This window comes from Nicotiana tabacum, chromosome 20, assembly GCF_000715075.1.
Source record: "Nicotiana tabacum cultivar K326 chromosome 20, ASM71507v2, whole genome shotgun sequence".
NCBI classification, from domain to species: domain Eukaryota; kingdom Viridiplantae; phylum Streptophyta; class Magnoliopsida; order Solanales; family Solanaceae; genus Nicotiana; species Nicotiana tabacum.
Window position 1 is genome coordinate 149,835,735 of NC_134099.1, and position 14,920 is coordinate 149,850,654.

Genomic DNA, 14,920 nt, shown 5'->3' on the forward strand with positions numbered 1-14,920 from the left:
GTTTTTTAGTATCGCAGAAAATCAAAAGGAGAAACAAATGAGACATGGTGACAATGGTCATTATAATATTATTTTTATGGTATTCACAAATTGAGTGTTCTTTTTAATTATAAAAAATAGTTTAATAACTATAGTGCAATAGAGTAAAACTTGAGTGATCATTCATGAAATTAAAAAAATTAAAAAATAAAATTCAGTAGTATAATTATGCTTCCAGATGCAGCGTCACTATGAATATTCACAATAAGGGATTGATTATGCTTTAAGATAAATGCTCAACTCCTCTCTCTCTCTATATCGTAATTGATTGACATTGTGGCAATAAACCAGTAGTTTGCATGTGGCGAATTCATCACATTTAAGATTACAAACAATAAAAGCAAGAAATAATGTGTAGGCGTTGTATGCTAATACTTTAACTAAAGTTCTGCCACTTGTTATATGCTGGTGTATTTAGCTCGACTAATACGCCCATTTGAATCGACTTGGACCTAAACCGAGATATTGATAGCAATTTTCTAGTCTCACAAAAAAGTATGTGACACGATTTGATGGAATGCAACAAAAACAAAGATTTTACTAAGACTTTCAAACATAAATATCATGTCAAATAAGGACATTCTCATCTATTTGATTGGCTCGCAAAGGTAAAGAGCAATAAAATTTTCTTCTTAGTTATAGTATTTTTGCAACTTATGTAATTTATAATTTAGAATACAACAATGAAAACCCAAAAAGACGGGGGTGATGAGGGTGGTGGTGGTGGAGGAAGAAGAAACGGGGGAAGGGGCTAAAATGGATTGGAATGCTAAGGTGGCACGTCACGTGGTGTCCACCTCACCCATATATCAGGCCACGTAGGATGATGTTGTTATGGCGGAAGATCCTAATGGTGGAGGAATATTTTTATACCAATTTTGTGAAGTTAGATTAGGGATGGACCAAAAGTATAACATAAGATATAAATAATCCTTTTCGCATAGTAAAAATATTTGACCCTTATGCTATGTTGTATATTTCATTATAATGTGAGGTTGTTGTAAAATTGTCATATCTCAAGTACTCTTGCAAACCAACATGAGTACTAAATTTGGACACTATAATATAATACTAGTAAAGAATTATACTCAAGGTATAAAGTTGACTGAGTACTTGATCAAAAATAAAAGCTTTTTTGTCCTTGTAGTAAATTAACTCATATAACCAACAACAATTGTGGTGGAACGGTAAGTACTTCTTCATCCTTAATTAGAGGTTTTGATTTGAATTCTGGGTATGGAGATATTTTTTACTCTCAATGTAGGACTTTTCGTCGCGAATCCGAATTTAATTAGACGTCAATACAAATATCGGACACCGAATAAAAAACAAAAAGAGTAACTCGTATAAAGTTATTGTACTTCTTAACTCTCCCTCCATGTGCACTTATTGTGCATGGACCATACTTGCCTTTGATCTTTAAATCCTCAGTAAATTTTTTATTTTTATTTTCATTTTTCAACATAAAAGCCATTACTCCTGTCTACTACTAAAGCAAACAAGAATTCATTAGACCATATTTCTAGCCTTTCTTCTTTTGACTTCTGACCATTCTCTGAATTTTTTCTTCTTCTTTGAATCTTGTCTTCTCACTACCAATAAAAAAACCCAAGATTTAGGTTTTTTGTCCTTCCAATTTACTCTCAGTAATTCTACCAAAAAAAAAAAAGAAAATGGCAATTGATATGATCTCAGAAGCTCCAACTCTAGTAACAAGTCCAAGAATTTCTTTTTCTGATGATCTTAGTCAAAAAGATTCTAATGCAAATTCTTCTGCTGAAAAATTCCCATTAATTTGCTCAGATTCTAATTCTGAATTCGATTTCTGTATTACCAACAACACAAATACAGAAACTTCTTCAGCAGATGAGCTTTTCTTAGACGGCTTAATTCGACCTCTTCAACTACAAGAAAAATATGTCACTATAAACCAAGAAATCTTGAAAAATATATCCAAGACTCAACCTTTAAATTCTCCTCCAAATCAACCAACCCCAAATGAAAGTTCAAACCAAGAAATCTTGAAACAAAAGGATCAAAGCAAATCCTTTTGGCGCATAAGGAGAAGTAGTAGTCTTCATTGTGTTAATAGCCACAAAAAAAGCTCATTTTGGTCTTTACCTTTACTATCACGTAGCAATTCTACAGGCTCAGAAGGTCAGAAAAACAATGCACAATTCAAGAAAATGAAGAATATGAATACATCTGCAGCTAATTTTTACGCATTTCCATCGTCACAAAAGCCATCATTGAGAAAGAATTATGGATTAGGGCATAATTATGGTAATGGGGTTTGCATTAATCCTGTTTTGAATGTGCCACCTACTTTCATTACTAAGGGTACTGCTAATCTCTTTGGTTTGGGGTCCTTTTTTGCCAATGGAAAAGAAAAGAAGGGTAAGAAATGATTTATTTGTACTTAGTACTTTGCTCTTATTGTTCTTACTACTATAAATTATTGAAATCCATCATAGTTTGTTTACATAATTTTTGGGGTCATTTCGTTTGAAGGCAAATTATGCTAGGATTAGTTACGCTGGCGGCATTAGTATCTTACATTTATTGGTTGTTTGATATATTGTATTAATTTTTGGATTGTCAATTTTATTGCTTTATTCTGGGATAATTTATCCGCGGATTATTATTCCACTCTCTATTAGGTATAAGTTATTACAATATTATTTTTAATTCTAAAATAACTTATCCAAAAATTAATAATCAAATAAGAATAAAATGGTAGTACTAAATTTGTTTTATCCCAAATTTATTTTTATTTATTCATCATATCAAACTACCCCTTAATGTTATTTAGTGATGACTTTATTCTTCTTAACATCTTTGGACAGAGGATAAGAATTTGTACTTAGGATATCTGCAGAAGTTGGGTACTTTTTGTCCCTTGTGTCTATCTAAATAAACAATTAATCATTAGAGTCACTAAATTATTAAAAATGTAAAATTTAATGTGGCTTAGGCTTAGGGGACACAAAGACAGGAGGCCTTCTTTTGTGGTTGTCCCTTTTGTTTTTTCATTTGAAATCTTGGATTTAAAGGGTTTCTATTATTAATTTCAAGATTACTTTTTGGTCTGTCTTTTCGGTTCAATCTTTTCATAAGATTGATATACTCCCGGTTCACAAGATGTGACCAATTTGCTTTTTTATTTGGTTCAAAATAAGTGTCCAATCATGTAATCAAGAAAAAATTCAATTTGTTTTTACAAAATAACCCCTATGTACATATTCCTAAAAAGTTTTCTTACTTCTCATATTAAATGTTTAATTAGGGGTAGTTTAGTCATAGTAGATATTTTTGTATAGAATTTTGTATTTTCTTAATAGGCGTGCTAAAAGCAAATTGATCAGTGAACCGGAGGAAGTATTTGATTAGGTTCAAACTTTTGAGGAGTGGTTTATGGTATCAGTTGCTTTTGTATGTTTTTGTGGGATTCAGACAATAGCATCCTTCCAAAATAAAATAAACAATGGATTTTACCGGACCAAAAGAGTAAATGTCTTAAAAATATGTAAAAAATGTAATACTTCTACTATATTTCAATACTCCATCCGTGCAACATTATCGGTCATGTTTTGCTTTGCAAAAGTCAAATGTGACAAATTTTTATCGATATTTAAAATGTATTTTTATTATATTGACATGAGAAAAATTATAACTTATAATACTTTTATACTATAGTTTTTTAATATTAAAATTTTAATTTTAAAATACTGAATTGCTCTAATCTAATTTAGTCCCAAAAATTAATTAAATTGACTCTCGAAAAGCAAACCTGATATAATTTGCAATGAAGGGAGTATTTGCAAACTGATGTTTATAATTGCAAACACTAGTTTGGCCCTCGATATTTGCAAACATTAAATTTTAATATCTGAAATATTTGAAAAATATTGAAAAACCTGTATTTCAAGCAAACTAGTAGTTGTTACTCACAAATCTACAATTTTTTCTCCAAATGAAATCCATTTCCAAACATAACTTCCAACTACTCTTTTTTGAACATCATCGTTTCAAATAAACTTTATTTTTCTTCAAGTATGTTTAGATACTCTATTTTTCTATTATATAAAAATTATTTTCCCTAGTCCCACCTTCCGTTTTTCAGTCTTGAGTTTTGAGTATCACTGGTAAATTTTCTTGAATATAGAGACATTGAGCACTATATAAATAATAAAAGTAATAAATTTATCTCACAAATATGGGTCTAGGGAAGGTAGTGTATACACAAACTTACCCCTATCTTGTGCAGGTAGAGAGATTGTTCCCAGTAGATCCTCGGCTCCAAATAAGCATGCAAATCACAATAGTATAAAGAAGAAATATAATAGTGTAAAAGTCACGGAAGCAGTAACAACAACAAGTAGAGTAACCAAAGCACAAGCAATATCAAGTAGCAATAGAATTTTAAGCATATAGAAATATTAAAATACGTTACTACTTGTTATGCCTCGCAATATTACGTCCCGCAGTATTAAATTACGACGATGTTGCGCCCTGTAGTATTGTATGTTGAATTTATCGTAAGGCAATTGACATTAGTCCAAGGAAAAAGATTATTTGGAGATTATAAAGATTATGCTATTTTAAATAAATAATGAGTAAATCCGTGAAGGTGAGAGGTGAAGCAAGTCAAAAAAAATAAGTTTTTCGTCCAAGTTTGACATATTGGGATAAAATACGGGCCGAGCGTCAATACCCGATATTTATGGACTAGTGTCATACAAGGTACTACATGACCATGATAGTAAGGTGTAAAGGTATGTTAAAAACGAGTAGTATTTTAAGTAAGTTGAGATAATTATTAATTATGTGGGTAATTAGTTAATTACCGGATAACGGGACATTACCGAATTAATTGGGGATATATTGGATAAGTATTAAATAGCATGATGTGGCAGCCCCCACATTCAAAGTAAATAACTCACGTTACAAATTGAAAGGTAGTATTTAAGTGTCATTTGCATGTTTGATTTAAATGACTTTGCACCATATTCAAAGTAAGGTGACTTAAGTACAAGCTACCAAGACCTTAAATGTTTGATTTGTGGTCTTCATTGGTCATTAGCTTCTTCCTAAATTCCAAACAATCGCAAGAACAGAAGATTACACTCCAACAAGAACGGATATTAATCTGGAAACAAAACAATTCCAACAAGATTTCTTAGCACCGTAGCAATGTGAGATTTTGCGATTCTAAAGGAATACGGTGCAACCTTTTCCAAGAATATTATACGGATTTTTCCCTACTCCAGGTATGTTAAGGCTATCCCTTCTTTCTTTTGGCATGATCTATACGATACAAACGAAACAAGAAAATGCATAGAAGTATTAGGGGTGCCTATGTTCTTGAATTTCCATGTGTCATATTATTCTATCATTTGTTCATGGGTCTCAGTAAAATACGTAAGTTGAAAAAAAAAAGTTTACTTCATGATATTACTCAAAGGCATAATGGTCTTATGACATTCCAAGAGATTTTATGGACGTACTTCTCATGCATTGCATTCATGTACATTGACCCATGACCAGATGATGTTATATACGCGTATATATGTATATATATGTGTATGGGATATGAGAAAAGGTTATGACGTTATATACGCACCACCACCTGATCAGCTGGTATACGTTGATGATTTGCCCACAACGGCCGAGATGATATGATGGGATGCTCTCAGAGTCTTGATGATGTTATGAACGCATATACCCATACATGGTATGGCATTTATACGCATATGCACGACATTATGATATTAAATGATTCACAGAGTTATTCAAATATACATGTTGAGTCTTTTACTCCATGTTTCTCTCACGTCTACTAGTTACTGATTTTCATTCCTTACATACTCGGTACATTATTTGTACCGACGTCCCTTTTGCCTGGGGACTCTGTGTTTCATGCCTGTAGGTCTTGATAGACAGGTCGAGAGTCCTCCAAGTAGGCTATCAGCTCAGCGAAAGGTATTGGTGTGCTCCATTTGCTCCGGAGTTGCTTCTTTGGTCAGTATGGTTAGTACATGCATTGATTGGCATGGCGGGACCCTGTCATGACCTTTATGATATTATGTATTCATAGAGGCTTGTAGACATATGTCATATATACGGATACTTGTATGGCCTTGTCGGCCTATACTTTGTGTATATACAGAATTATAATGGCCTTATAAGCCCGTACTTCATTTGTATAAGTTTGTATTTTCTCATGCTTTACTCCGATTCTTTTACCTATGATAGAATGATATGAAAGATACGTTATGTTGGTACTCGGTTGAGTAAGGTACCGGGTTCCCGTCGTGGCCCATCGGTTTGGGTCGTGATAAAAGTGGTATCAGAGCAGTTTTGTCCGAAGAAGTCTATAAGTCGTGTCTAGTAGAGTCTTGTTTATGGGTGTGTTGTGAACCACACTTTTAAGTAGGAGGCTATAGGGCATTTAGGACTGTCACTCTTTCTTCTTATTCTAAACCGTATGGTAGAGCTCAGTTGTAAGAATTCAAATTCCTAACTTCTATTTTATTCGTAATAAAACGATACCTACATCCAGAAAGATGGTTGGTAAAAGACATGGCTACGGAAGAGTTGAGTCAGAGGAACTCGAATTTGCATCATGCTTATAATAAGTAAATGTGAGGTCTTCAGCAGATCATGTGCGTACTGAAAGGTGTAAGCCTCTTGATAAGGAGTCTTGAGGCAAGAATATCTATCCACCTTAATGGTGAAAGACAATGAGAGATTCAGAAGATAAATACAAGTTTCAACAAGCAAAAGAAGTAAGATGAAGAAGAGTACGAGGCGCCCAGCTGATAAAGGTTAACGGTGTTTATAATTCAGGCAGAGGAATATAAACTTTTTGAGTTATATTCAATAGTAATAAAGGTATGTACAATTGGCCGTACCCATCTCAATTATGCTCTGTGGGGGCTGACAGGTGTAGTTTAAGAAAAGGACGGAACATCAGGATTCGGATGGGGTTAGAGTAACCCAAAATGGTGAATGGATTGTTTGTGTTAGTTGACATTTCCGAAGGGTATTACAAATGTGCTAATAGATCTTCTTGTGAGACACCCAGATGGTACCCTCTAAAATATTATAATTAGATGTGAATACTAGCATGATCAAAAAAAATTCAGAAGATAGGCACTGAAAACCTGTAAGGGATAAATATTACCTTAGTGTGATTCTCGTCCCTAGTAGAGCAAGGATGTTGAGCAACCCGAAGAGCCGATGGATGAAACAAGGGGAGTAAAAAGCAAAAGAATGCTTTGCTGAAGTTTTTAGAAGAAAGGGATAGGCAGAAATATTAGCAGAGTAATGAGAAGAGAGATAAGGAAGAATTATAAGTAAGATGCGATACATGGATGACAACGGTAGGTCAAAAGGATGACAGAGTCTATAGTCAAGTGGAGGAAAAGACGAGAGGCGACATGCCTTGAGACAACAAAAGAGTATAGGACATAAAGTCATTTCCTTATTTTGAGAAATAAGTTCGTGACTCCAACGCGATTACCAAAAGGAAATGTTAGACCCAGAGTAATAGAAACTAGTATGGATTGGTGAACAAGATAAGCTAAACATGAATTAGGAACTGATTGATTTGATAATAGTTGGCCTCATGAGAATTTCAGATTTTTTTCTAGCAATAATAGAATGGACAACAGAAGAAGATTCATGAGAAATTCAGAGAACGGTCATTCAGGCAGACGCTTCCATAAAGCAAGCAACATGAGTAAAGTTTAACTTAAGGAACTAGGTGTGCCAATTACACTAGGTGTCACCATTATGAGTAAGGAATTTGGTTATCCTTGGTACAAAAGGATTGCCTCAAGGCAAGTAAGGTTCATCGATAATGTGGGAAGACGCCAAAGATGAAGAGGTAAAACATCTACAGGTAGATCGTTGTAGTGTTAAATCTTAGTACTCCCCTAAAGGGGGAATATGGAGTAATGCGTCATTAAGTCAGAATTAAGTAGTTCTAGAAATTATGGAATGGTAAAGGAGGAATGTGATAAAAATGAGAAAGAAATAAGATTGCGCTTATTCAAACCCTACAGATATGCTACGAGTTATGCAAGCACGACATCAAGGAGAGGAAGTAAGGGTTCCTTCTAGGGATGATATTAATAGATAAGGAGACAATGTGAGACGTAAGTCAGGACAAATGAAATAACCCAAGAAAGATTACGCGGCAATATTAATATAAGGATAGGCCAACTAATAGTTAGCAGTTGATTCAGGACGAGCCTAATTATGGCTAGACAAGAGGATACAGACAAATCAACATATCGCGCAAGATAAACATAGTGAACCCCAACATGGAGAATTCAGCCTTGCAGCAATGTCATTATAATACTTGAGATATATTCAAATAGGAGTCGGGGTAGTTAAAGGTACCATATGAATGTTACAGGAATAAAAGAGAGTGTCACTAGGAAGACAGTCAAAATATCAGTGCAGAAGCAACCCAACAAGCATAAGGGCATGGAGGTAAGCAACTACGGATAATTATAGGCAAAGAAGGACATCAAAAGGTCCGTAATAAGCTCGCATCTTTACAAGAGTCAAGGGTTCTCCCTAAGTACTACAATGAAAGACTAGCTGAGGAAATAAAGAAGAAGGCTTCAACTTAAGCACAACGACCTAAAGAGGAAGTGGTCATGTAACAACAGTCTCACAACAACATTGTAAGCACTCCAAAGGAAAGTTGCACCTACCGTGGCTAATTAATGGGAAGTAAAACTAAGAGTAATATTCGAGATCATATGAGTTGCGCGAAAACTCTGGTATGCGTGGGAACTTAGATAAGCTAAGTATGCACGCAACAAGGGGGCAGAAAGACCAGGAAAAGTAATAGCTTATGTTAAAGAAAGCTAAGAAGGAACGAAAGGAATTATTCGATCAATGATCCCGAGCTGGTGACGTTATGAATATACTTAAGAGTTTGGAGTTTTATACCTGTAGCATATACAGCCGTAGAATCTTCTAGTATACGTTAAAAGAAAGAATTGAGCCTAGGTCATAGATGAAGGATTGAATTGTTAAAGGATTTTATTATGAATATCCATCAGCGCCTATGAAAGGCTAAAGTAATAACTAATACCAGGAGTCGCAGATCGAAAGGTAGCTTAAGCCTACATAAAAGCTGATCAGAAAGAAGAGGAAACTAAAGAGTTACATCGACTAAGTAAAACAGGAGTGGCCCAAGAGAATTATAGACCTAGGGATCACTCTTAAATAGCAGAGGTATAAGAGAGATAGTATAGTAGCTATATTTTATAACAGCTCTACGAAGAAGCTAACTGAAGAAGTACCAGCTTTATAAGAAGTCAGTATGAAGCTCTCACCGCATTGTGTGAATTATAATAGAGCTTCAAGTTATGAATGTGAATTATACCTATGTGGAAAGGAGGTGTCACACCTCCTTTTTACCCGCGCCGCAAGGGCGCAGAGGGAGTTTTTCCAATTAAAGGATAATCGAAACGGGATTTGTTTATTTAATTCAGAGTCACCACTTGGGAGATTTATGGTGTCCCAAGTCACCGATTTAATCCCGAATCGAGGAAAAGAATGACTCTGTTAACAGTCCGCGAACCAGAAATCCGGATAAGGAATTCTGTTAACCTGGGAGAAGGTGTTAGGCATTCCCAAGTTCCATGGTTCTAGCACGGTCGCTCCACTGTCATATTTGGCTTAAATATCTGGTTTTTATACGATTATGAACTTATGTGCAAATTTTAACTTTTAGCCGCTTTTATTATTATTATTATTATTATTAATTTTTTTTTAAGAATGTGAACAATGTGAATATCGTTTAAAAACATGTCTTTGGGTTGCGTCACATGAAATGCACCCGCAATCCGGAACACATTTTTATTCAATGTTTTGGGATTTGGATTTGGGTCGCATGAAATGCACACCCGAGTTTAAGAAGGTAAGATTATTAAAATGCGTGCCTAAAACGACTAGCGCGTGGTTATTTTGGAAAAAGCCGTGAATTTCGCTAAGCGACCGATTCCGAGTTCTAAGTAATTAATGCATACATTTGTGAGGGCCCCGCAATCTATACGTTTTACTAGGCGAGACTCATCTCATTTATTTTTTAAATGGACAATCCTAAAATGACTACATTTTTTCTATTAAAATTAGTCTTCTAAAATAAAGAAAGAAAATCCTAATTAATTACGAGCTTAAAAGAATAAGAAAAAATGTAACATACTACTTGCCAGATTAAGACAAATATTAATGGAAAGGAATTTTATTAAAAAAAACAAAAAACAAAATTCGAAATTGTAAATAAAATATGAAATTCGCCAACTAATATTCAAAAGAAATCAATTATAGCTAGATTAAAAGCTCACATTGTTATAAAAAAAACTATTGGAATTAATTATTCACAACCATTTGAAACTAGATTTAACCATAATTACTAAAGCTTATTAGATAGTTTATTAAACTTAAACGTTGTTTCATCTTGATCAAGCTCGCATCTAATGGATTAATGTTCTTAACCTTGCTACGTTGAGTCACACATTAAAAGCATCAAGCCTGCCGATTCTACGAAATTATTGGCCTAATATTTGCGGATCTTAGTTATTAACAAGATTCAAAGATAAAAAAAAACTCAAATTGCTTTTATTCCAATATTTGCAAATTCAAATCTACATTTTTACTAACCCTTCCCCCCCCCCCCCCCAAAAAAAAAAAATTAAATGGGTTTCCCATATTGACTATTTACCAATTTTGATTTGAATGTGATCTCAAACTAAAAAAATTAACAAAAAGCCGAAACTAATACTTATGGTGTTCATACCGACACCCATCCAATAGTTCCGCAATTTAACGCTTCACATTATACATAATTCTACCATTCATATAACATGAAACACATAATGAATATCTAACTAAAAATACGAATATTCTATAATTAGAAGCATAAATCTTCTGGCCATTTCATTTCAGCTTCAATGCATATGTCAAAATGATTCAGAGTAGTGTACCTGTTGTTTGAATACAAGGAAAGGAAGAATAGGATCAGCAAAATAGTATGTAACACAGCAACAGCAACAAATAACCAGCAATATCCAACAAACGGAACACCCAGTGACAGATTTGAAAACCGAACAAAATCCAGCAATAACCAGTGAAGTAGTAGCAAATAACCAATTAAACTCGAGAAATAAACCACATGAAAATCCAAAAACACCAATAATAATCAACGGGCAATAACAAAGTGAACTTCTTTTTTTTTAATTGAAAGACCAGTTAATGTTTAACCTTTAATTCTCTCTTAATGTTCAGAAAATTCTTTCTTTTAAACTCTCTTCAAATTCGAATCCCTAAAAATCCTTTAATATTTTCGAATTTTTTCTCTCTATTTTCAGTTCATTCTCCTTAAATTCTGTCCAAGTCTCCTCTATTTATTACCAACTTTCAGCATTTTAAAATTAAATCCCACTATCTTCCACTCATCCCCCTTTTAATCCCACTACCTAATGTTTAACATTAAACAAATACATTATCCCCTCCATTATATCTTGTCCCACATGCCTACCTTAAACAATTATATTATTTCCCCACTACATTATGTCTTGTCCGCCACCATGTACTATTTTAATATTATTTAATCTTAATGGACAGAGCACTCAAAATAAATAATTGTTCAGATTTTCAATTCCAAAAATACCCCTCCGACCTTACTGAAATTACCATTTTACCCCTGAAAATACTGCAATTTACCAATCTACCCCGTCAGCTATAACCAATTCACCTAATCAATTCTAACCAAAATATAGCAGCTATAACCAATTCCTAATCAAATTTTATGAACAAACTCAAACTAAATGATGAACAACAAAGAAACAACTGGAATTATTTTGACTGAACAATATTTTTAAACAACAAATCTACTTTCAGATTTCAACAACAATAACAAACAAGTATATTCAAATCATTGAGCTCAAATTCAAATTAAACTTAAACAGAACAACTAAACAGATTCAAATCACTAAACTCAATAATCAATTGATCTTCAAATTAAATCCAACAACATTACAACAAAGATGAATGATTCAAAACGAAGCTATGTTGAACTACTACGGGCAGATTTCAGACTACGATTGACACACAGATGCAAGGGACTAAACTAACTGTATTGGGAATAAAATCGTGATTTAACTTAGACAAAACCTGAACGAACAGGGAACCAAACAACGTGATCAACAACAAAGAGCAAACTGGCACCATTTCAACAAATAACAAACTACAACAATACGAATATACAAACCAACTAACGAAAACGAGATAATATGACAATTAATGGAGACAAACGACTATGTAAAACTTCTTATGTGATTCAGCAATTAAACAAACAAACATCACAAATGAAAGGGCCAAGATATCAGTATCACGTGAGTCATAAGACTGGAACGAAGGAAATCGAACAAAACAACTCATATACCCACGACGCAAGAACTGAAAATCAAAAGATGATCAAAGTTAGAATATGACCTCTTAATAGAAACTTCTTTATTTTCAACATCAAAGAAACTCCATTGAAAAGCTCGATTTTTGAATCACGAATGGAACTAACGAACGGGCGATCTCGTCGGATCCGAACTCAAACTGGCGACTGGACATGAACTCGAACGGACGATCCATGACTGGACGATCTCGTCTCTTGCAATGAGGACGATGGGTGAGGGTGATGTGCGATGAAGAAGGTGATGCCGCAGAGCAGCCATGGATGTCGAGGGAGCTGTTGGTCGTCGTTTGGGTCGTGAAGACGAAGCAGTGGGGTGGTGCTAGGGATGGAGCAACGACGAGCTGCTTCACGTCGCTGCTGCTGCGATAGGCGGACATGGCTGGAGCTGCGACTGGAGGAGGAAGATGGTGGAGGGTGTTCCTGGCCGGTCGTTCATGGTGGTCAATGAAGAAGATGAAGCAGAGGGGTCGTTCATGGCTGGTCGTTCATGGTGGTCGACGAAGAAGATGAAGCAGCGGGGTGGTGCTGTGTTGCGACGGGGCTGGTTGGGGCTGCTTCACGTCGTCCATGGCTGGAGCTCGTCGAAGCGGGGCTGTTGGTCGTTCATGTCTTCGACGACGAGGCGGGGTTGTTGGTGGTCGACGAGTGTGGATGGTTGTGGAGTTGTGTGTGTGTGTGCTTATGTCAAAGAAGATGATGCAAGGGCAGCCATGGATGGGGGCGTGAGGAAGCTTGGAGAAGATGGAGAGAAAGAGAGGGGGGGCGGATGGGTTTAGGGTTAGGAAAAAATGAAATGAAGATAGGAGGGGTTAGTTCATTTGGGGTTATGGGGCGGACCGGGTCGACCCGGGTTGAAATAGACCGGGTCATGGGGAAAACTCTTTGGGATTGTGGTTTAAAATTGAAGAAAAGGCCCAATCCGGCCTTTTTCCATTTTTGTTTTTTTCTATTTATTCAATTTCCTAAATAATAAAGCTAAAAATGCTAAGATTAAATTATAAAACCCAAAATTATCTGGAAATACTAATTAACTCTTAATAATAATTAACACACAATTAAAATAGCGATTAACGATAAAATCACACAATTTGAACATTAAATGCTAAAAATGCAACGTACATTATTTTTTTATGATTTTTTCATTTTGTAAAACAAACTTAATTAAATATCAAATGCAAATGCAACATATTTTTATATTTTTTTTATTAATTTAACACATTAACATGCACAGGAAAAAATATAAATAATTATCAAAAAATGTCACGAAAATTCAAAAAATGCACACAAAGGAAAATTATTTTATTTTGAATTTTTTTTTTATTGGGATTAATTCTCATATAGGGCAAAAATCACGTGCTCACAGCTGCCCCTCTTTGTCTGAAAACACAAAGAGTTTTCGTGCAAAGATAATGTGAGCGGATACAAGCGATTTTTTGCCCGTTGGAATACTCCGTGTGAAGCATTTTTTGAAAGATTTGACCGAACCTTCGCTTCCGAGGTTTCCTACATATCCTGGGCTAAACAGGAATCAGGTCAATATAGTTCGAGAAGTTTTGGTAGCTGGGACTACCATGGGACTGCAATTTGCTGTTACTGCTGCTGCATGCTGTTACTACTACTTACTGATCTCCTTATTACACCGTGCTTAAAAGAAAAATCAAGAAGCTAGGATAGACTACGGATTACAAGATCCCATCTATCTTTCATTTGTTCTTGATGCCCTGCTTTCTTGTCGGCTTGCGTCTATTCCGGTGCTTCTTTCTTTCGAGAACTGACGGGGATGACACCGGCCTCTTGCTTTCCTGAACACCAGTTTGCATCATTTTGTTCTGTCTGCTTGAGGATGCGGCTTCCTGCATTATGTTGTGGATCTTTTGTTGTAACCTTCAGCCTTTCGTATTTCAAGACCTGAAATGTAAAGACTGAAAAATATTCTCTCGTTATACAGGTGGGCACCTAATGCTAAGACATGAAAGTATTCACTTGTTATACAGGTGGGCGCCTAATGCTAAAGACATGAAATGTATTCCCTTGTTATACAGGTGGGCGCCTAATTGGTAAAGACATGAAATGTATTCCCTTGTTATACAGGTGGGCGCCTAATTGGTAAAGACATGAAATGTATTCCCTTGTTATACAGGTGGGCGCCTAATTGGTAAAGACATGAAATGTATTCCCTTGTTATACAGGTGGGCGCCTAATTGGTAAAGACATGAAACGTATTCCCTTGTTATACAGGTGGGCACCTAATGGTAAAGACATGAAATGTATTCCCTTGTTATACAGGTGGGCACCTAATTGGTAAAGACATGAAACGTATTCCCTTGTTATACAGGTGGGCGCCTAATAGTAAAGACATGAAATGTATTCCCTTGTTATACATGT

The 14,920-nt window shown here is 35.1% G+C and overlaps 1 protein-coding gene and 1 long non-coding RNA gene across 2 annotated transcripts; both read left to right on the forward strand.

Annotated features, from left to right (window-relative positions):
- The first annotated feature begins 1,502 nt into the window (after positions 1–1,502).
- On the forward strand, positions 1,503–2,665 carry LOC107774185 (uncharacterized). The gene has a single exon (XM_016593662.2). It carries the CDS (start codon positions 1,713–1,715, stop codon positions 2,445–2,447), a length of 735 nt encoding a protein of 244 aa, XP_016449148.2. The 5' UTR covers positions 1,503–1,712; the 3' UTR covers positions 2,448–2,665.
- A 2,454-nt stretch (positions 2,666–5,119) lies between these two features.
- On the forward strand, positions 5,120–6,161 carry LOC142174954 (uncharacterized). Its single transcript, XR_012704114.1, has 3 exons — positions 5,120–5,309; positions 5,587–5,773; positions 5,969–6,161. It is a non-coding gene; the product is annotated as an uncharacterized LOC142174954 (long non-coding RNA).
- The last annotated feature ends 8,759 nt before the right edge of the window (positions 6,162–14,920 follow it).

What these genes read in the sequence shown, in the direction of transcription:
- LOC107774185 (XM_016593662.2), top strand. Translation starts at nt 1,713, where the DNA reads ATGGCAATTGATATGATCTCAGAAGCTCCAACTCTAGTAACAAGTCCA.